Source organism: Lampetra fluviatilis, chromosome 12, assembly GCF_964198595.1.
Source record: "Lampetra fluviatilis chromosome 12, kcLamFluv1.1, whole genome shotgun sequence".
In the NCBI taxonomy this organism is placed as follows: Eukaryota; Metazoa; Chordata; class Hyperoartia; order Petromyzontiformes; family Petromyzontidae; genus Lampetra; species Lampetra fluviatilis.
Window position 1 is genome coordinate 3,392,839 of NC_136286.1, and position 27,354 is coordinate 3,420,192.

General features: G+C 50.5%; 1 protein-coding gene across 1 annotated transcript in view; it reads left to right on the top strand.

The window, feature by feature from the left end:
* LOC144935055 (rho-related BTB domain-containing protein 1-like) overlaps positions 1-27,024 on the top strand; it is a 41,240-nt gene extending 14,216 nt beyond the window's left edge. Inside the window, exons 4-13 of the mRNA XM_078861377.1 lie at positions 1,649-1,834; positions 4,816-5,206; positions 6,426-6,678; positions 6,901-7,135; positions 7,520-7,929; positions 9,555-9,673; positions 14,160-14,310; positions 16,955-17,043; positions 18,838-18,943; positions 21,122-27,024. Of these exons, the coding sequence (XP_078717503.1) occupies positions 1,649-1,834; positions 4,816-5,206; positions 6,426-6,678; positions 6,901-7,135; positions 7,520-7,929; positions 9,555-9,673; positions 14,160-14,310; positions 16,955-17,043; positions 18,838-18,943; positions 21,122-21,318 (2,137 nt within the window). The 3' untranslated portion in view covers positions 21,319-27,024. The remainder of the gene's footprint in view (positions 1-1,648; positions 1,835-4,815; positions 5,207-6,425; positions 6,679-6,900; positions 7,136-7,519; positions 7,930-9,554; positions 9,674-14,159; positions 14,311-16,954; positions 17,044-18,837; positions 18,944-21,121) is intronic.
* Positions 27,025-27,354: the final 330 nt, after the last annotated feature.

Genomic DNA, 27,354 nt, shown 5'->3' on the forward strand with positions numbered 1-27,354 from the left:
AGTTCGATTCCCGCTTACGGCCAACACCAGTGACGATTATTTGAACCGGTCCTGGCCCGCCCATAGGTTGACTCGGCCTCAAATGAGTACCTGGTGCTGTCTAATATCATGGCCATTAGAGAGACAAAGGCGGCCGGGCGTGGTGCTGGCCACCCACCCCCTCGTGTACCGTGCCGGCCTTCATAGGTGCTCGCTAACAGCACTTGCCCCAACAGTCTGTTACAGGCTAGGTCTTTGTTTTGTGCACGTTGTTACCCGTTGCCCTGTAGACGGGGAGGGCTGCCACCGTGCTGCTCACAATAACGTGGATGATTTTAATTCAATGACCCTTTAAGTACGGGAGTGGAATGCTTTGTGCCATCAAGCTCTGAGCCTGTGGTTCGGGCGAATGGCGGCGCATAATTGTACAGGAAGTGTGCCTCTGGGCACGAGTCATTATTGTGTGGGGCAGGTCTCTTTGTCTCGAGCACAAAGACGTAGAGAGTCGTGTGAGTGTGAGCCAAGGTCTTTTGACGTGTCATGGAATATCACGTCCCCTTCTACATTCTACTAGTGTTTGTGTAATTTATTCCTTCTAGATTATTTTAATGCAGTACATGTCATTGAAAAGCCTACATTAGTTTCGTGCTTTTTGTTGTTGGTTCTGGCACTGTCATTGTTATCGTTGTTTTGCTGCCTTGCCCAAGCTTGCATTTAGTGTTGAAAAATCGGCAGGAATTAATATATCAAATACTTTTACAATTTGTACTTGTATACCTTATTTATTTTTAGTGACTTTCTTACCTTTAACACGTAGGCTTTCGCGACCAGTATTATTCATAATAAAGTTTTTTGGGTTAGATCGCGTTATTTATAAATGTGTCGCAACAGGGTTATGGAGGATTCGTCCTGTTTCATTCTTAAAAAAAATAGATTTTTTTTTAATGGTCCTTGAAAGCCCTGCACAAACGTTACAACGTAAATGCTGGATAATAAGAATGATTTCAGTATCATATAGTGTCATTCATGCTAATTGCATCTCCCAACACTGTACAATAATTATATGCATAAATCGCAGTAAGGGCTACATCCTATTTATAGCAAATGATTAAGTTCAGAAAATAAAAATGAATAACCACATCAAGAAACGGTATAAAAACAAAAAGCATAAACAACAAAAAATGTATCGCAACAAAGGTTTCGAAAATTATGCATGGTACAAAGTTATCGGGGCTCCATGGAGGTGAGATGTTAACTACCTCGCCTGGTATGCAGGACGATGTGGGTTCAATCCCGACCTTGACGCCCGTATATTTGGAATTTGCATGTCCTCCCCGTGGTTGCGTGGATTTTGCTCCGTGTCCTCCGGTGTTTCCCTCCAACTTTAGAAACATGCGTTTTAGATTATTTGTCTGCTATAAATTTCCAAGCGATAAGCCACTTCTTTGAGCTGTCATTTGTGGCTAGGTTTCTTCTGAAAGAGTTGTACAGTATAGCTCAGTGGGCCTTACCTGGTCAAATAAATAATCGTTGAGTTTTTAGTTAAAACTTTTAAGTTGTTCACGCCAGTGCTTACGTGTTGAAGAGCAAAATAGTGGCTCTGCGACCTCTTCCTCTCTTTGTTTCCCCCCTTTACGCTTCCGTGTTTTTGTTGACTTCTCCTTTCCAGGTCGGACGTCGTGGTCCTGTGCTTTTCCATCGCGAACCCCAACTCCCTGCGCCACGTCAAGAGCATGTGGTACCACGAGATCAAGCACTTCTGCCCGCGTGCCCCCGTCATCTTGGTCGGCTGCCAGCTTGACCTGAGATACGCCGATCTGGACGCGGTGAACCGGGCGCGCCGACCGCTGGCAAAGTGCGTGCCGCCAGAGCCCCCGTTCCCCCTCGTCACCAGAGCCCCGTTCCCCCTCGTCACCAGAGCCCCGTTCCCCCTCGTCACCAGAGCCCCGTTCCCCCTCGTCACCAGTGCCCCGTTCCCCCTCGTCACCAGAGCCCCGTTCCCCCTCGTCACCAGAGCCCCCGTTCCCCCTCGTCACCAGAGCCCCGTTCCCCCTCGTCACCAGAGCCCCGTTCCCCCTCGTCACCAGAGCCCCGTTCCCCCTCGTCACCAGAGCCCCGTTCCCCCTCGTCACCAGAGCCCCGTTCCCCCTCGTCGCCAGAGCCCCGTCCCCCCTCGTCACCAGAGCCCCGTCCCCCCTCGTCACCAGAGCCCCGTCCCCCCTCGTCGCCAGAGCCCCGTTCCCCCTCGTCGCCAGAGCCCCGTTCCCCCTCGTCACCAGAGCCCCGTTCCCCCTCGTCACCAGAGCCCCGTTCCCCCTCGTCACCAGAGCCCCGTTCCCCCTCGTCACCAGTGCCCCGTTCCCCCTCGTCACCAGAGCCCCGTTCCCCCTCGTCACCAGAGCCCCCGTTCCCCCTCGTCACCAGAGCCCCGTTCCCCCTCGTCACCAGAGCCCCGTTCCCCCTCGTCACCAGAGCCCCGTTCCCCCTCGTCACCAGAGCCCCGTTCCCCCTCGTCACCAGAGCCCCGTTCCCCCTCGTCGCCAGAGCCCCGTCCCCCCTCGTCACCAGAGCCCCGTCCCCCCTCGTCACCAGAGCCCCGTCCCCCCTCGTCGCCAGAGCCCCGTTCCCCCTCGTCGCCAGAGCCCCGTTCCCCCTCGTCGCCAGAGCCCCGTTCCCCCTCGTCGCCAGAGCCCCGTTCCCCCTCGTCGCCAGAGCCCCGTTCCCCCTCGTCACCAGAGCCCCCGTTCCCCCTCGTCACCAGAGCCCCCGTTCCCCCTCGTCACCAGAGCCCCGTCCCCCCTCGTCACCAGAGCCCCGTTCCCCCTCGTCACCAGAGCCCCCGTTCCCCCTCGTCACCAGAGCCCCGTTCCCCCTCGTCACCAGTGCCCCGTTCCCCCTCGTCACCAGTGCCCCGTTCCCCCTCGTCACCAGAGCCCCGTTCCCCCTCGTCACCAGAGCCCCGTTCCCCCTCGTCACCAGAGCCCCGTTCCCCCTCGTCGCCAGAGCCCCGTTCCCCCTCGTCGCCAGAGCCCCGTTCCCCCTCGTCGCCAGAGCCCCGTTCCCCCTCGTCGCCAGAGCCCCGTTCCCCCTCGTCACCAGAGCCCCCGTTCCCCCTCGTCACCAGAGCCCCCGTTCCCCCTCGTCACCAGAGCCCCGTTCCCCCTCGTCACCAGAGCCCCCGTTCCCCCTCGTCACCAGAGCCCCCGTTCCCCCTCGTCACCAGAGCCCCGTTCCCCCTCGTCACCAGAGCCCCGTTCCCCCTCGTCACCAGAGCCCCGTTCCCCCTCGTCACCAGAGCCCCGTTCCCCCTCGTCACCAGAGCCCCGTTCCCCCTCGTCACCAGAGCCCCGTTCCCCCTCGTCACCAGAGCCCCGTTCCCCCTCGTCACCAGAGCCCCGTTCCCCCTCGTCACCAGTGCCCCGTTCTCCCTCGTCACCAGAGCCCCCGTTCCCCCTCGTCACCAGTGCCCCGTTCCCCCTCGTCACCAGTGCCCCGTTCCCCCTCGTCACCAGTGCCCCCCCCCCCCCCCCCCCCCCCGGTGCTTATCGTGTCCTCCCGCTGATCTGGTTAAAAGGCGGGGGGTGGGGGGAGTCCTTTGCGAAGGTCCGCTGTTTCATTTCGCGTGTGAGGCCTACCACTTCGAAAGCTGCCCGCAAATGAAAGGGGGCATCACTCACTGTCAGCATCTTGCAGCTTAGCCGGACTCTCAGGGAATATTTTTGACCTGCAAACGCTGTTTCTAACTGCCAACCTCTGGTTTGGGGGTCTGATGCACACGCACGGTTCAAAGACAAATATTCCCTTGTATATGTAAGGACTAGTCGGGGAAAGTGCTGACTAGTTGGGGTGTGCACTTATTAAGGCTGGCACGGCACACGAGGCTAAACCACACCCGGCCGCTTTTGTTTCTCTATTGCTGATGCTTACACACCGTACCAGGTACTCTCTTAAGTCTGAGTTGGCATTCGGGAGGCCCAGGACCATATCAGATAATTCCCACTGATGTTAGCCATGGCCTGGAATTACATCCATTTCACTAGGTTCATAGCACAGTGCGCTAACTGCTGTACCAGTGATCTACAACTTGCATCTATATTACACACCCACACACAGACACGTAGACGATCAGATGGGGAAACATAACCACACACGTGCCCAGAAAACAGGGTGCAATAACGACAGACGTTAGCCAATAAGAACAACAGTCGCCATTCGCCACTATTGGTGGCGATGTCATCAAAGCACTTTAAGTGTCAAAGGTTCACTGGTAGGACAGACCCAGGTATGTATGTATGCATGTTGAACTACTTTCGCACTGTACGTAGCCAACCGTGCTAATCGGAGGTGCCGGGTGTTATGAGTCAACTGACTTAGATGCTTGGCTACTGCTCCACTTACCCACACAAACACAAAGATCCCTTGTATTGCCATAACAGATTGTTGGGGCAAGTGCTGTTTGCGAGCACGCTGTACAGCACATGAGGGGGTGGGTGGCCAGCACCACGCCCGGCTGCCTTTATCTCCCCAGTGGCAATGATTTTACACACTGCACTACCTACTCATGTGAGGCTGACTTGACTTAGGGGAGGCCCAGGACCGGTGCAGATATATAATCAACACCGGTGTTGGCCGTGAGCGGGAATCGAACTCAGGCCACCGGGTCTATAGCGCAGCATGCTATTCACTACACTGCCGCTTCACACACACCCACCTACCCCCACACCCACACATTGACCACCACACACACACACGCAACAGGATCTCCACGACTCGCAGCGAGTGACTGTTTCGCCTTCTTTTTCCTTCCTCTTCCCTGCTGATTATCGCGCCGGTCAGGCCCATCAAAACGGGCGACATCCAGCCGCCCGAGAAGGGTCGCGAGGTGGCCAAGGAGCTGGGCATCCCGTACTACGAGACGAGCGTGGTGGCGCAGTTCGGCGTCAAGGACGTGTTCGACAACGCCATCCGTGCGGCGCTCATCGCGCGCCGCCACCTGCAGTTCTGGAAGTCGCACCTGAAGAAGGTGCAACGGCCGCTACTGCAGGCACCTTGCCTGCCGCCCAAGCCGCCGCCGCCGCTCGTGTGCGTGCCCGAGGCGCCGGGCTGCTACTGCCCCGCCGACGGGCCCTCCTACGCCGATGCGGGGCCCGCCGGCCTCCTGGCCAGCCCGCTTTGCGCGGACGTTGTGTTTTCGCTGGGCGGCGCTGAGAAGATCTACGCGCACAAGGTGGGTGGTTTCTCGAGTCGTTCTGTGAAGGCGATTTTATGATTTTGTTCGCAAAAATAATCCGCCTGGGTAATCGCTTGAGGTGGAACATATCGTTTGCAAGGGTGTTCCAGGGTGACAAGTAACACATTCGTAGGAATATACTACCCAAGGATTGAACGGCGCTTATCATGGGGGGATATGTATGCCAGGTTTTCCGTGTGTGCCTCGCTGTTTTCAAGCGTCGTTAATGAGAAAAATTGATTAAAAGTAACGACCAAGTGTGTTTTCACACCACTGTGGTTATGTCACTGGGATGTGAATTCAATACGTTGTGAATATGTCGGGACGGCGAGGTCACTGGTGCCCGTCTGTGATTTGTACAATTTAGTTTTATATTAATGATGAAGTTAAAGTCTTGAGCGAGACCGCCTGGGGCACACAGACAAGTACGTAGATACAAGATAAGAGCTCTTTTGTTTTGGGTTACGTCTCCAAGTAAGTGCGCTCACGTCATGCCAACACAACTCTTACGATTGTAAATAATGTGTGTGTTTGTGTTTTGACTAATTTCTGCATACTTGTAATGTGTGAAACATGTTTTTATTTTGTCTGATAAAGTTAATTACAAAGTTAATAATGATTGTGCAGTGTTTGTTTTTAGTCCGCTTTCATATGGTACATTGTTACACGGTTATTGCACCATCAGTGATAATGCTTTGAAGATAATAGTAAAACTGTTATAAATATTAGTGCATAACAAAAGGACATTGATGAATTAAGGTGTGGTTTTACAATGTATCTTTTATATATGAGGGAAAGTGGAAAAGGTAACTAAAATTCTTCCTGGCAGTTTACACAATCATCGTCCGTGGGCCAGAGCAGAAATTGGTCCCACCTAAAGTAGCCAACCTTGGGTTATACCGATTTATTTACATGGCCAATACGAGTGGGTTACTTAATAACCCACCCATTTAATGATAAGAATAATAATACTTTCATTTTATATCTCGTCATTCATGCTATTAGCATCTCTGGTCTGGGCTTGTGGATGCTCTCACTGCTCGGCAGAATTTCCAGTGACCTTTCCAATTTACAGTTTATGCGTGCTGCACGTTTGCATGTATGTGTGTATGTGTGTGCGTGTTTGTCCCACGTATTATTATTATTATTCCGACAATGTCTTATAGAGCTTTGATTTCGTCTTAAACTTCTTGTTGGTTAAAACGACACAAAACAGGTTTACCTTGCCACCTCCTCGCCAAAGTTTTGCGACCTCTTCACCATGGATTGGGATCAAATGGACGAGCCTGCGTCCTCGGGTGAACCCATTGGTGGAGAGGGCGTGGCTTGGGATGTTGCAGGTTGCGACCCGCGGAGATTAGAGGTCGGCAGCACCCAACGGAAGAAGGAGCTGGTGAAGCGTGCCATTAGCTTGGACATCGACGAGGATGTCACCCAGGATGGCCGCAGGCTGTGCGTCGCCGGGCGAGGTAAGTCATAAAAAAAGTTACAAAAAGGACAATAAGTAAATTGCACATCCCCGCCGTGGCTTATCGCGAACGGAATTTACCGATTTAAACGCGTCGGCAGAGCTGTGCAACACGACCGCGAAAAATAGAGACCCCACGGCGGTGGGCCCCCCTCCCCCCCCCCCCTTTAACGTACATTTTCTTTCGTGCCTCTGCCCTCTCGCCGTTCCGCCTGACCGACAGCGCGGGCCACCCTGCGCACGTCGAAAAGCGACGGCACGCTGAAGCTAAGCGGCTCTGCAGCAGGCCTGGGCGGGGGTCACGCGGCGCGCGACGGCGAAGGCGGCGCGCCGTTCCTGGGTGGGGGCGGCAACGGCTGCGACCTGGCCGGCGGTCGCTCCCTGGCGGAGTGGGGCCGAGGCTTCCTCAGCGTCCACGTGCAGCTCATGGACGACCCCCAGCATGTCGTGCCCGCACGGTCAGTGGCGGAGATGGCGGAACGCAAATCGTTGCGAAGGGAGTCGCGTGGCGGCTTTGTTAGTCTGCCTGCGGGGACGATGCCAGTCGTGGCTGTTTGGTTTGCCAATTCCATCAACGGGTGCTTGAATAGGGCACCCAGTGAGAAAACACACACACACATACGTGGAGGGGTAAATAAAGTTCTCAGCAGATGGATTAAACAATTTATAATGCACCACCTGACATGCTAAGCCTGCAAACGCCGGGAAGTCTCTAATCAGAGTTGTGAGCAGGCGTTTAAAGCCTGCTTAGTGTCCACAGTGACTTGGTCCCGGACTGTACACGGTGATTGTGTCATAACGGCAATTTCTCACCTGCTCCGTGTCTCCCATTGCGCGCGTAGGCCCATGACGGTGGTGACCCTCGACCCGTTGCTGGTGCAGCCTGGTCCCTTCCTCGCCGTGCTCCGCTACCTCTACACCGGCCGGCTCGATGTTCCCGAGAGCGGCGGGCTGGGATTCTGTGGGTTTGGCAGTGGCGGCGGCGGCGTTGGCGGCGTTTGTGGCAGCAGCAGCAGCTGCGGTGGCGGCGGAGGAGGAGGAGGCGGTGGCGCAACGGTCGTGGGCACGAGGCGTGGAGACAACCTGCTGCAGATCGCCACCATCGCCGAGCTGCTGGAGGTGTTCGACCTGCGCATGATGGTGGCCAACCTGCTCAACGATGAGGGCTTCATGAACCAGGAGATCACCAAGGCCTTCCACCTGCGCCGCTCGAACCGCGTCAAGGAGTGCCTTGCCAAAGGGACCTTCTCGGGTGAGTGTGGTCTTCGTGGCCGTTTGGTTGCTCCACCGTGGGGAATCGTGCCAGGTGGTGGGGGAAACCGTTTCCTAACAGACGGTCAAATGACATTTTCAAACACAAAGTGACACGCACCTCACCGATATCAAATAATGATAAAATAAATAGCGTGTCTACTGGCTGAACACATGGTGTCCCCTTGCAGTGACATAAATGACCGGGCGTGCTAATTAGAAACTGTGTCTGTCAGTTGAAAATCTTCCACTCAAGCACACGTCGATTAGTGCGGCGAAGATGTTTTCATTGATGGATAACTATCGTTTTCTCGTCAAGGAGCATAAACCATCACGCAAACTCTGGTCATCCTCGCAGCGGCTATTGGCTAGCCATCGAACAAAGACGGTTACCGCATCCTGCGCTTTCAGATGTGCTTCTGCGGCCGTCTGGAACACTCTTCTTTCCAATATTAGGAAGCCACTGGAGCTACGCACTTTTAAATCTAGATTGAAAACTAATTTCTTTAGAACTGCTTTCCGTGTTTAGTCTATTGTCCTTCCCCCGCACCTCCGATTAGCACGGTTGGCTACGTATGGGGAAAAATGATTACATACATACGTTTACGGGTCTCTTCTAAGTGACAGGCCTCATGTGGCCGCTGAATTATGAAGGCCGCGTGTCCGGCAGGAGGTGGAGCGAGCGGGAACTGCGGGGCGGTAGCCTTCCACGGCTTGCGTCGGGAAAACTCGCTTTGCGTTACTTTGTCAAAAGTCGAAGTGAGTTAAAAGCCTGACCGAAAAACACGCCCAAACACGTGGAGCATGAGCCTGTTTTTTCCACGGGTCTCTGGCCAGCTTCAGGGTTCGTTACGGTCGTGTGCTTCCGTGGCGGCGTGTTTGCGTTGCGAGCGCGTAAACAACATTTTCATGGACAATGACGTGCGCCATCCGCCACGCTGCGCCGCCGCCGCCGCCGCAGCCGCCGCCGCCACTGAGTCTGCGGGTGTGCTCACGTGACACACCTCCCTGGCGGTCTGTTTACACGAGCAGATGTTGTTATCGCACTGCAGGGGTGGGGGGGAAGTTTTACCTTGCTGGGACTTTCAAATACCTCTGGTGGGTCACACGCGCGCGCACACCTTTATAAAAAAATGTATAGGTGTTTAAGCAAAAGATAAAAATAAGGCTAATTTTAAACGCACTGAATGCGATTCCTGCACGCACCTCGTTACGCATGCACACAACACACGGTGCAGTCTGCATGATCACGGCATAATCGTTAGCAACGTTGTGGAGAATACAAGTACAAAATAAAGAAGCACAATAATAGATTCTCCATCGTATATCTCATGTGATCACAGTGTGCATGTTGTTCGAGTATTAAAGAGGCCCTTACATCGACAGCACATTGATTCCACGTTAAAAATAATCCCCTCCAGTAGCTTATTAGTGCAGCTAGAAATGCTTGCGTTGATGATTTTCAAAGTTGTTTCGGGCTCATTTTTGAAGTGGCTTAGGCGTCACGTGGCTACTGTCATTACGAACTGAACTGAAGTCACGGGAGCTATCTGGCGCTCGGCTCATAGGTTTGCCTGGCCAGACCCATAATCCGTTATCGGTCTTCTCCCTTGTGCCATCGTGCAGATGTGGCGTTCCGTTCGGATGACGGGGAGGTGTCTGCACACCGTCCCCTCCTCATCTGCAGCTGCGACTGGATGGCGGCGATGTTTGGCGGCGCATTCGTCGAGAGCTTCAGCCCCATGGTGAGTTTTTCCCGGTCGCGTCTTATTTTCCTTGATCGCCACGGGCGATTTTTAAAACGAAACCTGCCAGGTGTGTCTTAGAAACATTTTAAGAGCGAGCACTCTGTGGGTGGGCACAGTCTGTGCACTGCGATGCCCTCGTGAAAATTCTACTAGAATTTATTTTCGAAATAACGCCGTGGGGCTTTTTTGGCATTTCTGCCGACTTGACAAGTAAAATTTTCAACGCAGCCCATAAAATGTTACCGATCGTCGGGCGCGGGACGTACTGCCTCGTCAGGCAAATGGCACAACATCCGCATTAAGTTTGGATGCCAAGCCAGCGCATTGCTGCAGAGAAGGGTGCTTACGGGCGCGGCAAAGCTCGGGCAAGGCCCGCAAAGGTTCGGCAGGGGATTACAACAACAGGGGCCTGTTGTCACTCTGCGGCATATTTAATGCGGTTAAACACTGAATCTGGACAACAAACAAAATGTGTACCGTGCTCGTACAAGCAAGAGTTTCGCTCGAGTCAGCGGCTCGGAATGACTCGTGACAGCATCTGCTGTTCGACCAATAAAGCGGACACTCATATGGGAAATAAAGTGAAATCCCAGCGCAAGTCTTAACTCGTTGGGCCGCTGAAAAAGCCGACCTGTCCACTTAGATGAGCACTTGGGAAATGTGCTTGCCGGTCAATATCTCGTTGCCTTCCCAAAAAAGTGCCCCTTAATAAAAAATAAAAAAGGCTGATTGGCGCTAATCGATACTTGCCGAACGTCCGCTCGGTAATACGTTACAGACGTGCAATAATTATAGCAGCTATGTTTTCGAAGCTTTTTGCAACGTTACATTTTCATCATCTGCTCGTCCCTGTGTTCATATGTAATATATACAAATTTTCGTGATTTATTTAACTTCATGAATGCTTGATATTATTAAATACAGACAGTCCCCGGTTTACGGAAGGGTTAGTTTCCTGAGAACGATCCTTAACCCGAATTTTCCTTATGTCGGAAACTGAACAATTTCTCCCCAAAATCAACGATAAAACCCCATAGCTGGAAATACTCGTGCCTCCCCTACCAGATTACTAATTAGTTTTCTCTCAGTACTGGATCGCACTGTCATACATTTTCTATTGCTGCCTGTTTCGTATCGCTATACATACGCTCTGCACTTCCTACGATTAATTTAATCGAATATCTACCCTAACGCTGCCCATAATTAAACGAATGGAAAATATACTGCATACTGCATCCAATTGTTTATGAATACCATGAAACATTTTAATATTAATTGTTAACATAAAGCCGTCACTTCCGAATGTGCGTTTAGCATGCATTGGGCTAGGTCGAGACTTCTCTGATCGCTGTTGGCTGAGACCATGAGCAATCGAAATGTAATTGTGTTAAATAAAGTACATACAATAATAATAGGGTTTTCCCCCTTTTTTCTGGCAACAAAACTGAAACATTTTTACAAGGATTCATGTCTGCATTAACCACAATACGTGCAGTCAAAATGCAAACAAAAAACACACTGATATTTTGACTGCAAGTATTGTGGTTAATGCAGACATGAATCCTTGTAAAACGGTTTCAGTTTTGTTGCCAGAAAAAAGGGGAAAAACCATATTATTATATTTTGGTACTGGCAAAGGAGGTCTAATGAGAGTACATATGGAAAATAACTCATGAAATAAACTTAAAATGAAGACAACTAGCAATAGAAACATGGGGGGGGGGGGGGAGATATAGTTCTGAGCATAGAAACAAACAAGTACGTAATGCTACAAAAGGAAAAGCATTATGTAACGCTACAAAATATTACATTTGCCTTAATCCTGGTGAAGCTGGCTCGGTGAAGGTGGCGTTTTTGTGGCGCAAGAGGCGCCTTAAGTCTCGCTCCGTGGTATTCATCCACACAACCTCACCGCTTTGCACTACTTGCGCTTACGTAACTAGCACAAAAGTGTCCGCATATTTAATTTTTTTACATGATTTATGGGAGCATTTCTGTAAGGTCGGATTTCCATAAGTCGGGGTCTTCCACAATCCGGGGACTTACTGTACATGAGTCCCTTGCGTAACGCGCCTCCCTCCTCCTCCATAACGCAAATTCGCAGTTATGCGATTCATATTTTGGGGACCTATTTCATATTTACGCAATGCGTTTCACAATTACGTGCTCAAGAAAATACCACAAAAAATTGTTCAACAATTATTTCCAAAAAAAAACAAATCTGATGGCGTCACCGCGTCATGGCAATGCCCAGTGTCACGGACTGTACGTAGCCAATCGTGCAGGGAAGGACAACGAATTAAACACAAAAAGCAGTTCTAAAGAAATACATTTTCAATCTAGAATTGAAAGTGCATAGATCCAGTGGCTTCCTAATATCGGAAAGAAAAGCGTTCCAGACGGCTGCAGAAGCGCATCTGAAAGCGCGCGATGCGGTGCCCATCTTTGTTCGATGGCTCGCCAAAAGCCGCTGGGAGGATGACCGTAGTTCGCGTGATGGTTTATTTTCCTTGACGAGATCAGCGAGGTTTGCATTGTGCTGCTGCTGCTGTAAGCAGTCCACGGAAGCATTCAAGAAAACCCTGAAGTTACTCCTTGTTAAGTAATTTTTGTCGTGTTAGTAATATCATTATTAAGTACAACATTTATACGTATTTCGTAAATCCAGCGTTAAAGTAGTGACATTAAGTGATACTTAATTTTTTCTTCGGTAAACCCGCTTGCCTATGGGAAAATAGGCTTCGTACATGCGCGATTCGACTTGCACACTGTTTTGTTATTCCGTTCTGGGTTAAATCGATCGTTTACCTGCTCGTGTAAACCCAGGTACGGGCGGGTGGTGGCAAATCTTCATTGGTTCTTTGTCAGGCTTTGTGTGTGTGTGCTTTTAATGTTGGGACACATAGAGCGACTTGAATCGCATCCACTGCACGGTCAGCTGTTTAAACAAAACAACACACACGCGGGAGAAATAAGGTCAAACTAACATAACCAAGTTGGCAAAATTCGCGCAATATAATTACTTTTAGGGTTTTTTTTCAAGTTGTTTGTTGACTCAACCCATTGTAACTCATTAACCATACCCTTGTTTTGTCCGCACTTGCGTAACTGTTTAGGTCACCGAAAACGACAGCAAAAACATACAAGCAAGCACAGATGTCTATTGAGAAAATAGTTTTGTAGTAGTTAGGCCGTAGTTTCGCATTCGTCGCGAGGTTTTTGTAACGTAACCAACCGAGTGTTAGAAAGTGCTGTGAAGTTGCCTCGATCAATCATTGTCCTCTTGTTTCTTGGCATTGACTATGAATGCATTTTCAACAACAACAAAATTAAATAAAGAATGACGGTGTGCTGTATAAGAGAGAGAGATGCCAGTTTGTGAGTACATGGCAGCGCGTTGTACAAGAGAGAAACGCCGGCGTGTTCCGTCGTGCGTCGTATCTCTGTTGCACAAACGGTGTGCGAGACGGCGATGTTTGGCTTCTCCTTGAACCGTGGGTTTACTGCGCTGATTGCCGCTCTTGATGCTACCCCGCACCCGTGGGCAGCGCCCAGGGAAGGGTGCTCTATGGCCCCAATTCGCGTTGCGCCGTGTTTTGTAAACAAACAAGGAGGGAGGGCGCGCCGGCGACGACCCAGCTTGCGCCGCCGCCGTGACCTTTACCACCCCCGCCAGTTCTTAATGCGTGGCATGAGCAGTTAAACATCCATGATGTGACGGGGGGGGGGGGGGGGTGACACGTGAGTGGCTGCACGTCCGCGCCGTCGGGCCCGTGCGCCACGAGAAGTGTCCGTGCCATGGTAAAGCCGTTGGAGGCAATTTGGCCCTTGTGCTGTCGTCGTCAGAGGAGGAAATGGGTCTGTGTCGTGTGCAGACTTTCATAAAGCGTCGACATCCTGGCGCGCTGGCATGGGACGGGCTTCTTTGGAAAGGATGAAACATGGGTGGAAATTCCATGTTCTGGTCACAGGGACCAGGCTATTTGCAGGACTGCCACTGTTTACTCACACCAAGCGGTGATGATCACATACCCACTGTTTACTTTCCCCACAGTTTTTGGTGGTGGTGGTGGTGGTGGTAGGGGATGATGATGATAACGGTGATTGTTCATGGTTTTGATGGTGGTGGTCATGATGAGCACGACAATGATAGTCATGATGACCACGATGATAACGAATCACATGGTGGTGGTGGTGAATGCCGGCAGAGACAACCCTGGCTGGGATTCGAGCTCGTCACTTCGCATCTCGAGGCTTTTATTGGGAATCCGGGTAGCATGGTAGCAGCAGTCCTGTGCTAGCCGGTCAACTTTTTTTTTTATTCTTCCCGCTTGGAAGGGTCAGACGACACCGGCGAACTCTGGTGTCGTGGTTGCCGTGTGGAAGGTCGGCAAAAGCCGGTTCAACACTGCCGTGGTTGCTGTACGGGCGGTCAGCGCAAGCCGGCTAACTCTGGCGCCGTGGTTGCTGTGCCGTGCGGTAGGTGGTCTTCCCGGGGACGAGCCAGGCGTGCATGAAGGTGGTGCTTGAGTTCCTCTACACAAACCAGATCTCGCCACCTGCCGACCTCAACCCCATGGAGCTCATCGCTCTGGCAAACCGCCTCTGTCTGCCCCGCCTCATCAGCCTTACAGGTGAGAGGCATTGGATCCGCACGGCTCCTCCTCATCCAATAGTGGATTGACATGCACCGTTTGCAAGTCGAAATCTCAATGGGGGGGGGTGTTGGGTGTTTTGAGAGTTGTGCGTGTGTATTGGTCAAGTGGCTGTTGCAGAGGACCTGCTGCGGTGTGTAAACATGGCCACTGGGGAAACAAAGGTGGTTGGGCATGGTGCTTGACCACCTTTCCGTCGTGTACCGTGCCGGCCTTCACAGGTGCTCTCTAACAGCGCTTGCCCCAACAGTCTGTTAATGCTTTACCGGAAATGATCAGTTTTACGTCATATCAGTTTACATCTCATCATTTTCACATCGTTGGCAAATAGGGAATATTATTCTCAGTTTAAGTCGTCCGTCAGTTTTACGTCGTCATTTTCACTTGTAAGTAGCTCAGCCACGTCACGCGATCTCCTTAACGAGTTTGAGCCGCTGCGTCATTTGTTGTTGTCATTCGCCCATGTCTGCCTCCACCACTCACCTCTCCACCACCTCGACTCGCTCAAGCCACATCGCTCCCAATGTAAATGTGAGCCCAATACACCCTTTGTAAATATTCATGTACCTATGAAACTATAAATACCTATCATGTATCTTATTTTATTGTTTTATGTAATATAAAATTTGTATTTGTGTGTAAATATATATCGTACTCTGCCAGTATTTACTACTATAATGAGCCAAGAATGTCTGTGTGTCCCGTGCGTGACGTCACTCCACGTCGGCCAGCCCCCCTCATTAATAATCATGAACAGGTGACATCTTAAAAATGGACACCCCCTCCCCCCATTCATAATAATTAGCGGGTGACGTCACTCCACATGGGGGGGCGAGACGCCTCCTCCCCCCTCCTCAGCGTCAACTTACAACCCTCACTACAAAGGCAGAACCCTCACGTCACGCGATCTCCGTAGCGCTGTTGAGACATCAAAGTAAAAAGAACGTCGTGATGAACAAGGGATTATAACCTTTAAATAAAATAAGTCTGTGTCACCGCGCCCTTACAAATTGCACACGAATTGATGCAATGAATATCACGTCGTGGTCTGCTTTTCGCTTGCAAGTTTCATGTTTACTGAAATGCACCCGTCCTTGGACGGGCAAAAGGCGAGTCAAAGAATGAAAACTAAAAAAATATATTGTGCTTACTTCCCTCTATTATTTAGTGTTATTCTTCCTCATTAAATTGTATAATTTGTGAAATATTAAGACTTTACACGTGGAGTATTGAAACGCTGGAACGTATCTTTTGTACTTTCGTTAATTCGCATGGGAAATAGTTGATCAGTTGACATCGAATCAGTTTAAGTCGTGTTTTCTGGGAACGTGACCCCGACTTAAACTGATCATTCCCAGTCGGGGAGATTTTTGTTTTTGTTTGTTTTGCTCGTGCAGTGCTGGGGGATAGAGGATGACGTGCTTGCTTCACAGCAGCAGCTGCATTGCTGTAGAGACTTGGAACGTAGTCGCTGTAACACGGCGTAATTAAACATTCTGTTATGAAAACTGATAACTCTCAGTGGGTGCGCACTTGTTCAACTTTAGCACTGTGCGGTGCCAAATGAAGACAAATTAAGGTGATGTCGTTTTGTTAAACGCTCCTGTTGTCTCAACCAGTTACTTTTGAATCCCCCAATATAGCATTGTACATTCCAGATTTGAAGTTTTCGTGACTGCAAGGATCCATATTCTTGGTTTTTTCGGTAAAGTCACGTAAAACATTTGTTTTTAATGTAAATCACGACGTTTCGGGCGCAACACAAGCGTCCGTCATCAGGTGGTGACAACCACAGCAAGAAAATCGCTGAAGTAGGCAAAAGAGCTGATTGTGACAAGGGATTATTTAAAAAAAATTTATTTTATTTACCTACGTGACTTTACCGAAAGAACCAAGAATATAGCATCGTACACTTTCATTAATTATAATCGTAAATCTCACTAGATTAGTCTATCACCTTCGCCAAATTTATAACCGTGTACGTTGCGTGCGGAGAAGCGATTCAATGGCGTCTGGGAGCACCAGATGGATTCATTTTTTCCCGGATTTTTCCGTTTTTTCTTGCATTTTTCTGTTGCGCGTAGTCACTTTAAGGTGTTCTTCGTTCATGTTTTTGTTGTGTTGTGGTTGCACCCGAGTCAAGAGCCGCATGGCTCACAGGGCTATACCTAATAAATGAAACTGAATTTTGTACCTCCTACAAAGGCGTATGTGTGTGGGGCAATGATCGGTGATGCGAGTGATGGCTTGCACTTCACTTAGACCAATAGACCCATGGACTCCGAAAGAGACCCATAGACTAGCATAGAGACCAATGCTATTCAACACCATTGTGATGTGAGCTCCAAGTGCATTTGCTCAACTAGGTGAGAACTCAGAGGCCAGAATAGTCTGATTTGCAAGGGTGATCTGGGTAGTGATGGATGCCACTTCACTGCAGCGATGGATGACTCCTTGCTTCCCCCATCTGTGGAGGAGGTAACCACCCCCCCCCCCCCAATGCGTTGTCCTAATAACCCCTTTAAGTTCAGCTCCGCAGCCTGAAAAAATGTTTGACTTTAGCATTTTCACAAACCACCACTCGCGCCGCCTCTGTGTCGCCATCCTCCCCTCCACACAACAGAGCAGCACGCAGTTCAGCGGCTGACGGAGAACCTGCAGAGAGGCGTGGACATCGACGAGGAGGCGATATGCTATCTTGAGCAAGCGCAGGTGAGCCTGCTGCCTATTTTAGTCCCCGTTTGAATCTCATCGACGTGAAAAAAAATCAACGGGTGCCTCCTGCGTGCCAGTGAACGCCTCTGCCCCCTTACCTCCTTTCCTCGCGCTTGCGTAATCTCTTGGAGCGGGCTAATTTGTAGCGCTCGCAGTTTATCCTGGCTAATTTTCATTCTGGATAATTGAATAAATAAGTAGCTGTGTGTACGCGTTGCCTCCACTGTCACGCCGCGGACGGTAAGCGGTTTAGCAGCGGCACGGCTTTACGTAACGTCTGCTATTTATGAATGAGCGCTTATTTTTACAATAATCCCGGCAAAGCCCGCTATCCAAAACTCCAACACCAGGCCTCTGCGGTAATTCCCATGAGCCCCCAGGGTGCTCTGTTCATCGATGCTAGGGGGGCTGCTTAGCAGCGTTTCTCAAACGACCCGGAGGCGCTTGGGCAAAATGCGTGGCACAGATGGCAGTCCTTCCTGGAGTGCTGTCTGTGGCCACCCATGTGTTACTGCTCAAGGCTTTTACTGCTGCCGCCGCTGCCGATGATAATGATGATGACGATGCCTTGACGGGACTTGTGCTCGGAATTGTTTGCTGGGCCAGGCAGGTTGTTATCGTTTTACGAGGCTGTGATGGATAAATAAATATATAATGACGACAAACTGGCAACAATGGAAATCAATGTGCAAAAGAAAAATGTTTATTTAACTTATTACGAACTGTCATTGTAAATAATCGATCCTCGGACTGATAATATGCGCAGGTTTGGTCGTATAATAATGATACTGCAGTATGTGTACAACTGCGATCATATGACTACCAATATTGGCAATGGATTCCTCCGGCTGCTTGCCATGTGCATGAATACTAATACACGGACATGTGCCTTTTTTTATTAGGTTCGGAATATTACATTTTTAAAACGTAGATAAGTAACTTAGCTAAAGAGAGATATGTGGGGTAAGCGGTGGTGCAGTGGTTTGGCGCCTTGACCTATTAATTCGGAGATTGATTTCCCAGGCACGGCTTGCATCGGTGGCGAGCAATATCCCAAACGGGTCCTGGGCGATTTAAAGCTTTCGTGACTGCAGGGATTCATCTTCTTGGTTCTTTCGGTAAAGTCACGTAGAAGGGAAATAATAAAATAATAAAAATAAAACATAATAAAATACAATTCTCACGACGTTTCGGCCACAATGCAAGCAGCCGTCCTCATGTGGAGAACAGGTCTGTCGGAAAGACAGCGTCTGAATGGACGGTCTGTCGGAAAGACAGCGTCTGAATGGACGCTGTCTTTCCGACAAGCCCTGTTTTTCACCTGAGGACGGCTGCTTGCGTTGTGGCCGAAACGTCGTAAGAATTGTATTTTATTATGTTTCATTTTTCTTATTTTATTATTTCCCTTCTACGTGACTTTACCGAAAGAACCAAGAAGATGGGTCCTGGGCGCTCATTTACCAACCCGCACGAACCAGTGTGGTGACAATATGGTGACCGAGTGGTGTGTGGAGGCTTTCCTCCTACAGTGGATTAATACAGGCCTGTAAATTGTTATTTCATTTAAATGTAAACCATTATTAGCTTCTCGACACAAATGGAATCCCATCGGGCGCCATCGAATGGCTTTGCAATCTCAACAAATACGGTTACAAATATGTCTGTTGCTTTTTAAAATGGATTCGGAGGCGATGGATGTCTGGCTGTGGCTTCCCATCACGGTACCACACGGCACGCTTGATCGCTTGATTGTGGGCCCCACCCCCACCCCTATGCCGTTCGCCCGGGCAGTTCCACAACGCCAAGCAGCTGGCTGCGTGGTGCCAGCACCACATCTGTACCAACTACAACAGCGTGTGTCGCAAGTTCCCCAAGGAGATGCGGGCCATGGCAGCAGGTATCTCACACAAAGACAAATTCAAAGATTCCCCCCCCCCGTATAGCTTTAATAGACTGTTGGGGAATGTGCTGTTAGCGAGCACCAAATGAAGGCAGGCCTGGCACACGAGGAGGTGGGTAGCTACCACCACGCCCTGCAAAGCTGGAATGGGATCAGTGAACACACTCTATACTTACACACACTTACACACACTTACACACACTTATGGACAAGACAAAGATTCCCCCATATAGCCTTAACTGTTGGGCAAGTGTTGTTAGCGAGGACCTATGAAGGCTGATGAGGCACGTGAGATGCCTTTGTCTCCTCCGTGGCGATGTTTACACATCATACTAGGTACTCATTTCAGGATGAGTCGACCTCGGGCAAGCCCATGGCCAGTTCAGATAATTATCATTCGTCACTTGTGTTGGCCATAAGCAGGAATTGAATTCTGGATTGCCGGGTTCGTAGCGCAGTATGCTAACCACTGCACTACCGCTCTGCATACACGCGCACACACACACGCGCGCGCACACCATGGCCACCACCCGCTAATTTTTATTCTGCGCCCTCCATAATTAATATGTTCTAACAGAACATGCTAAAGTAGCCCCAGAAAAATTAAATGTTTGCATGCGTGCATGCGTGTGGGGTGCGGTAGCATAGCGGCTAGCGCGCTGCGCTATGAACCTGGCTACCCGGGTTTGATTCCCGCTCACGGCCAACACCAGTGACGATTATCTGAACCGGTCCTGGGCCTCCCCTAGGTCGACTCAGCCTCAAATGAGTACCTGGTGCGATGTGTAAACATCGCCACTAGGGAGACAAAGTCGACCGGGCGTGGTGTTGGCCACCCACCCCCTCGTGTGCCGTGTCGGCCTTTATAGGTGCTCCCTAACAGCACTTGCCCCTCCAGTCTGTTAAGGCTACACGGGGGATCTTTGTCTTTATGTGTGTGTGCGTGTGGATACTTGCGTGCATGCGTGTGAATATGTGCGTGGGTGCGTGCTCTGCACACTCTGACCTCGGGTCGGCGGGCTCGGCTTGACCGTGGCGTCGGGCTGAAGGGACCGGCTGCGATCGGTCGCTGTACGACCTCGTGCACTGTATGATGTCGTGGATGTGTGCATGTGTACGTTAGATACGTGCACCACGGGGAGCGGTAGCGGACTGGTTAGTGGCCGTGCGCTATGAGCACGGTGACCCCATCTTTGTTTCCCCAGTGCACTTGCCCCTTTAGTTTGTACGACCATAGGGGGATATTTGTCTGAATGTGTTTTTATTTATGGTGTTTTTCATAATCTGCATTGTGAACCTATGTTCTGAGATCTTTAGATTTTTTAAATCATATTTTATTCGTGGTCTCCAAATTGTTTTCATGCACTCGCAACATTTTATTGCTTGTAACCTAATGATTCCATTTATTAACGAAACTATGGAATCTCAAGACACTTTTTCGCGAGTGTCCTGGTTTTAGATGGGGTTTTTGCACATGGGAAGGAAAACCAGATTATCCGGAAAACACCGACTTCTCATACACGGGTATAAAGTTCACTTGCTATGCTGTCACCATCCAGCCCAAAAAAAGCATTTTATTGAATTGCACAAATCAGCACGGTTCACCAACCCCCTTGCCTCCAATGACAGGCACGCACCGCTACGCCCATCTCAAGTGCACTTAGATCTGCCTCGGATGAATGGTTTGAGGTTTTTTTTTTAACATTTACTTTAAGTAGGAGGTTGGCTGGGTAACTCGGAGGCCATTGCGCTGAGCTGGCATTACTGGGCCCTTGAGTGCGGATTTGAAGGTCTCAGCCCATTCAATATTGACAAGAAAAACACCATTGCATCAAATTTAGTTCTGCACTGCATTTGTAGAAATTCAATTGGAGCTCTCAATATGTTAGTTTGACTGTTTTACAATGAACATTACTCTCGGGAAGAAGGGGGTTTGGGGGGAAGGCTTGGGAAAGTTCTGCCCCCTACCGTTTTGGATCCGGGGTCACTTGAAAGCATCTCGGAGGTAGCTCTGTGACATCTGCTTTCGCGGGCCGTTCCCTAGACTCGAAACGCTGCGGTGCTCTGCGAAAGTTCCAAATGGATTCGGATAAAATTGTGAAAGTCAAAACGGGGAATATATATATACATATTCGCCGGCTCCCATGCTGGAACTTGTCCGTGCGCGCAACGCAGAGAACCAGGCGTACTTTGCACGGCACCGCTGGCCGCCCGTGTGGTACCTGAAGGAGGACGACCACCACCAGCGGGCGCGCAAGGAGCGCGACCGCGAGGAGCAGCTGCTGGCCAAGCCTGCGAGCGCGCGCCGCCGCTGGTGTTTCTGGAGCTCTCCGACGGTGCCGCTCTCTACCTCCTCCTCCACCGTGCTGTGAGAGGTTCGCTGGCGCCACCGCCGACTTCGCCGTCGCCACCGCCGACTTCGCTGTCGCCGCTCTCCCTCCCCCGGGCCAACGATAAATAAATAAACAAACAAGGCAGCGGCGCGCGGCAGTCAACGGTGTCGATGGTTCTGCGTTCTGACAGCCGTCGCGCCGACGCAATGGCGGCGCGAAATGGGATCTCGCTACTGGGTGCGATCAGCGGCCAGTCGGCTGATGGCATCGCGCGATCAACCCAGTGGACCGAGTTGTACCGTTTAGAGTATGCCGCAGTACTGACCAGCGCGGTGAAGTGTGGCCAACAAACTCCCCACGGCCCGCACGACGTGGGGAGGCCCTCATCCAGCAGTGGATTAACAAAGGGCTGGACACGTGCATGGGGCACCAGTCCCGTGTTCCTTCGTACCGAGGTTCTGATTGTAATCCTTTGGCAAGGTTCACGATTAAACAAGTTAATGTGACCTTCCGGCGAGCGTAGTTGCGTTGACGTTGCTCCCATTTAGATGGGCCGTGACAAAAACACGTCGATTTGAATGGTCAGCGGACGTGGAGACGTCAATAGCGGCGCGCGCATGGAGGGGGAAGGACGATAAATCGATGGGAATTATAAAATTACACGCTGCGCTCGTCCTCCGAGCCCGTCCGCCCTGGCGGTGGATTGGCTCGGCTGCTCGCAGCGCGGAGAGTTGCTTCCCGTAGCGTGCCGGGAGGGAGTTCCGGGTGGGAGCTGTGCACGCCGTTGATGCTGCGTGACACGGGGGGAGAGGATGGGTGCGGTACGGGCAGCGGGGAACGGTCGCGCCCAGCACGGGAACGGTCGAACCTCACGAGAGAGGCTCTGCCCCCTCGTTCTCAGACTTCTCCTCTCCAATACTCGCGACCCTATTCCTTTTCTACTCGGGGTCCGTGTGATCAAAGCGCTTAAACCTCGTGTTTCTAAAACCTCCCCGACTACACTAGTGATCGACAACTCTTGGCGGGTGGTGGAGTTTACACGTTTTTGTTTATTTTTTTGCGTAGGCAGTTTGTGGATAGCGCGGGGTTTTTTTGACGGAAATTGCCAACATTTGCCTGTGATGTAAATATAATGCCCAAGCATCTTCGCTTGGGTTTGGATGGCCACCGCGGCCTCCGTGTTTATTTTATTTTAATTTCCTTTCTAAAAATGTAGACGCTGGCGCTGGTTTGAGTGAGGCGGCGGACGTAGCGCGTGTTTTACTGGTGTTCATAATTGTGTAATGTGCACGTCGACACTTTAAAGACTTCCTCTGCATGTGTCGCACTTCAGACAAGGGTCTATAGCCGAGCGAGAAGGAAACTGCGCCGATTTGAATGCCTGGCGCCGATGCTCAGACCCTGACGTTGCAACCGCGAGCTCAGAAATAGTATTAAAAAAAAAACACTCGGCCGTGCACATTTGTATTATGATGCCGATGCATGGTGAACACAATTTGCCAACGGATCTTTGAAAACAATAACAACAAAAATGTGAACACTCGAGTATTTTTTAAAGAAATGCCTTTCTGTGAAAACTATTTGGGGCGGGCAGGGAGGGGGGGGGGGTACATGGCTCTTAAATTGAATCGTAGTTTACAAATCTTTTTATAGGGTTGTGTGTTCCCATTTCACCATATAGTTTACAAGCTCAGCTGTGTTCAACACGTGGCCAAAGCAACCCAAGGGTGCGTTACATACGGCGACTAAGCACGCGCATGTGTGCGCGCATAACGGACCGGACAAAGCCATCTCTAGGACGGACGGATGGACACGAGCTTCTGGGTACAGGCAGGGGGCAAAAGCATCTCGTTGCGAATGGGAGCGGCCTGCCTGGTGGCTGCTGTGAGTGCGCATGCTGTGAAGAACTTCTCTCCCCTCAGAACCGTTTAATTGTTTTTCGTTTTGTACGCAACGTGTGGAACCGACGACGCGGTTTCACGCGGCCGTCGTCCGTTTAGCTTTGGGTGCCGCCACTTGGGGCGGAAACTCTCTACGACGCGGCAGTCTCAAAAGAGTGGCGACGTCTAGTCCCTGTCCGTTTGAGGCGTTCCTTTTTCTTTCTTTTATTTTACACACAAATGCTCCACCATTGTAAATCGTAAAAAAAAACCACACATTTTAGTAGCCGTCCTCTCATCCACCGTGGTTTCAGACCAGAGGACAAATACTGCCACTTGAATGTTGGCCTTTTTCCATGGCACAAAGACTGCTTTGTACAATAGTATAGGCATGCCAACAAGTGTATTTTGTAAAAAAAAAAACCCGAAGGCCTTCTCTCTTGGTGTTTACTCTGCAGTTTGTGTCGATTCTCTTCTTCTTTGGCTTCGAAAACAAATGCTTGTGTCCGCTTTGGACACTGCTGTTTTTTCGCCGTACGTGCTGTGCGTGTGTGAGAAATGCCCCAAGCGTAGCTGAAATTGAAACCACACACCTCCCTCTTTTCCGCCAGCCCACTCGACCTCCTCCCTTACTCTCTGTTAAGCACACGGTAGCTTAATAATTAATTGCACTTACCTGAACCTGAGCGATGGCGGGTGGCGGGTGTTTTGGCGGCCTTGACCGCATGAAATATTAGTGGGCAGCGCTGTGGGTGGTGGGGGGGGGGGAAGTTGTTGGCGTTACAAACGCCACCCGGCGTGCGTTTTTGTTGCTTTCCAGAGGAGTACGCGGGCGGTCGAGCGGCGTGGGTCGAAAGTCGCGAGTAACGAGGCTGCGTGGTGTGCGGGGCAGGTCGCTGTAATATTTGACGGCTCCTGTGGTTGGTGTGAGGCGCGCGGTTTTGCACGTTGCCCCCCCCCGCCCCCCGAGTGAAAGCGATGGCTGTCGTGCCCCGAACCTGGCCGTGCCTCGGACTGGCTTACGCCCGCGTTGTCGAAACGTTGCCTGGTGCTTGTGCGGGCCGTGTGGTTTTGGGCACCCTGATTAATCAAGTCGCCGGCAATTGACGTGGAAATTAATTTGGTACGCCGCGATGCGCTCGCTTACTTTTGTCCCTTGACTCGTTACCCGAAGCCCCCCCCCCTCGCTCTTAGCGGTGATCTCGTTTCCCTAAAGCACAACCAAAAGGGCCTGCGTCTAGACGAGAAGAAACATGTGCACTCAGTAGGATACACTACTGCTTTTGTGTAAATCTCGGTGTGTCCCTTGTACATTCTATGTAAATAACGTCTCTTTGTATAGTGGCAGCTTATTTCACTAGATACCTGTTTTTTTTTGGTTTGTGTGTGTGTGGAATGGTTTTTTTTGGTTTGTGTGTGTGTGGAATGGTTCTTTTTGGTTTGTGTGTGTGTGGAATGGAATCCTTTTTGCCTCATGACCGGAACGCATTTTTTTTTTAAATGACCGCCTGACGTGGGTTGAGCATGTTGCTATGGCATTGCTATGGCAACGGACTTGACTTGAATTGGCAAAAAGCTGCAGCTTTGCGCGAATGTAAAAAAAAATGAAAATGTAAAACGTTAGATTTGTTTTTCAACATCGGTATTCATTAACGCTCCCCCCCCCCCCCACCGTGTCAGGGTAAAATTCCTGAAAAGGGCTAAAATCGTACAATTTAACAGTGTGGTCTCACGCCAAGTGCTGTTCACTCGAAGAGAAAAAACAATGCACAGTTTATTTATTCTGTTCAAACGTTGGTCTCTTTTCTTCCCTCGCGCCTAACATCGTTGAGTCGCGCGTTCCTCCGTTGATGCTCCTCGTGCTGCACCATCGAAGAAAAACACACGGCGGTGAAAAAACCCATAATAGGAGGCCGTACTTGGAAAGCGCCAAGCGTGCACTCGTCGAATGGCTGGTCCATTTTGTGAACACGCGCGTTTGTCGTTCACGCAAAGTCCGGTTCACGTGTTGGTGGTGCCCCCCCCCTCCCCCCGGTTTGTAAAACACACTTCCCGACCAAACCTCCACCAACTCCCCCCCCCTCCCCCAGCACCGATTTTGTAAGTACTTTTCATAACACTGTAAACGTTAATTGGTTTTGAACCAATTTGGTCGGATTTATGTGTGTGATTTCAAATTTGTGAGCATTTTATATGAAAGATAACGTTAACAAAAAAAAATCCAGAAGGTTAAAAACGATTGCAGGAATTTGTCTAGCCATGGTGTACAACAGAGTCGATAGGTTTGCACATTGTGGCTTTGATTTAATTTCCTCTCATTTCTAGGCAGTGAGATTCGGGCGGATGTGTGTTGGTGTTACATTTCTAGATTGTTGACTGTTGTGAGTTTGTGAAGTTGATTTCGACGTCTGCTTAATAGAATTCTAAAACGTTGGAAAGGGCGGGCTGGGTAGTAGCACTGTCTCTTAAGTCTTCGCTTGCAAAAACAAGAAAGCTGCATTAAAACATCTGAATAACTCTCTTGAGGTTAGGCGCGTCATTCGGTTGAACAGGCGTGTGAATGTAGTCAATTTACGGTTTCGTACTTCACTGAACGGGCCAATAATTTTGAAAAATGTAATTATATAAAGTAGGTAACCTGTCACAACCATGATGCCAAGTGTCTTGATTAGAAGCTGGTTTTGCTACAGTTATGTTGTTTGTTGCAACAACAAAAAAACCCATTCAAGGCAAAGGCCGATTCATTGAATGAAGCTTTCGGCGGTGTGTGCTATAAGGGGTTGTGATTTGCCGATGTGTTTATAAGGGGTTGTGATTTGCCACCTCGTCCTGCGCGCGCGCGACGCGTCCCGTTGTTTTTAAGTTGCGGCTGCATCTCTCCCACCAGGTTCTTGCCCCCCCCCCTCCACTCCCTCGCCCATTCCGTGGTGTCGCGGCCCCCCCGATGCGCGCGGCCGCAATCTCTCTCCCATCGCTCCTCGCGCGCGCGTTTCCAAAACGACGGCCGCGCCGTCGTCCTCGTTGCAAATTTCGAAACGGCGGGACCGCCGCCTGCCCACCCGCCCTCCCGCCCGCCCTCCCGCGCCTGGAGCTTTCGCCGAGGTGGAGCCAAGCTGACGACGGTGACGAATTGAAAAGTGAAACTTGTTTTGTTGTTGTTAGGAAGCTTTCCCATTTCGTTTTGATGTGCCATAATTCTTTGCCGCCGCCGCCGCCGACGACGACGACGACTTCTTCTGCTGCTGCTGCTGCTTTACATTTCTGCCGAAGTTTTTTGATGTTTGCGTGCACTGACATTGTGTTCTTTAAAAGCGGTACAGTAAAGAGAAAATGAAACGGGACCCGCTTTGTTGTGGGCGGTGTGTCTTGTGTTTGACACGTCTGCCTCCGTGACCGCGACCCTCTCCACCGCCCCACAATACCCGACGGGTGACTCCCGCCATCGGGCCCCGATCCGTTGAGCGTCATGCAGCGTTTGTGTCAGGCGTGCAGATTGAGGTGAGCCGAGAGAGACGGAGAGGCCTGCTCTTAAGCTAAGCGTGGTTTCCGATTTAGAAAGTCGACATGACATTAAATCCTAGCTTTCTTAATTCACCGTGTCCTCAGGGCATTTAATCGAAACTCGGTTTGCTAATTAATCATCCCAGGACATCTCTGAAAAGGATGCTCGCTTTGTTTTTTTTCTGGATGAATATTTTCCACGCATAAGCGCGTGTCCTGCTCTCCAGTGAAATGCGTTTGCGTGGAGGTGTGATCTATTCTACCTATCTCATCGATTTCTTTAACCAAACAGTTTTGTGACACTAATACACAGACAGCACATTAGTGACAACGCTAAGCGGAAACCCAGTAACTATGTGAGAATCAGAGTCTTTGTTCATACTGGAGGAATCCGATGAGCAATGGAGCTCGTTTTTGCACATGTCCAGGGATGCTCTAGTTGTGGAACAGCTGCCCAACTGTGCCTCGTAGTAATAATAATAATAACAACCCTCCCTCGTCCCAGTCAAATATTAAGAGATGGCGTTGGCAGTGGGGGAGCAGCACAAAGGAGTATTTCGTCGAGAACGCTGCCTTGCAGCGTAACGGAACGGCAGCAAAGGGATGGAACGCGTCAGAGATGAAGGAGATGGAGCAATGGAATTGGCTCATGCGCAGGTGCTGGGTGGATTGTCCCATCGCAAGATCACGAGAG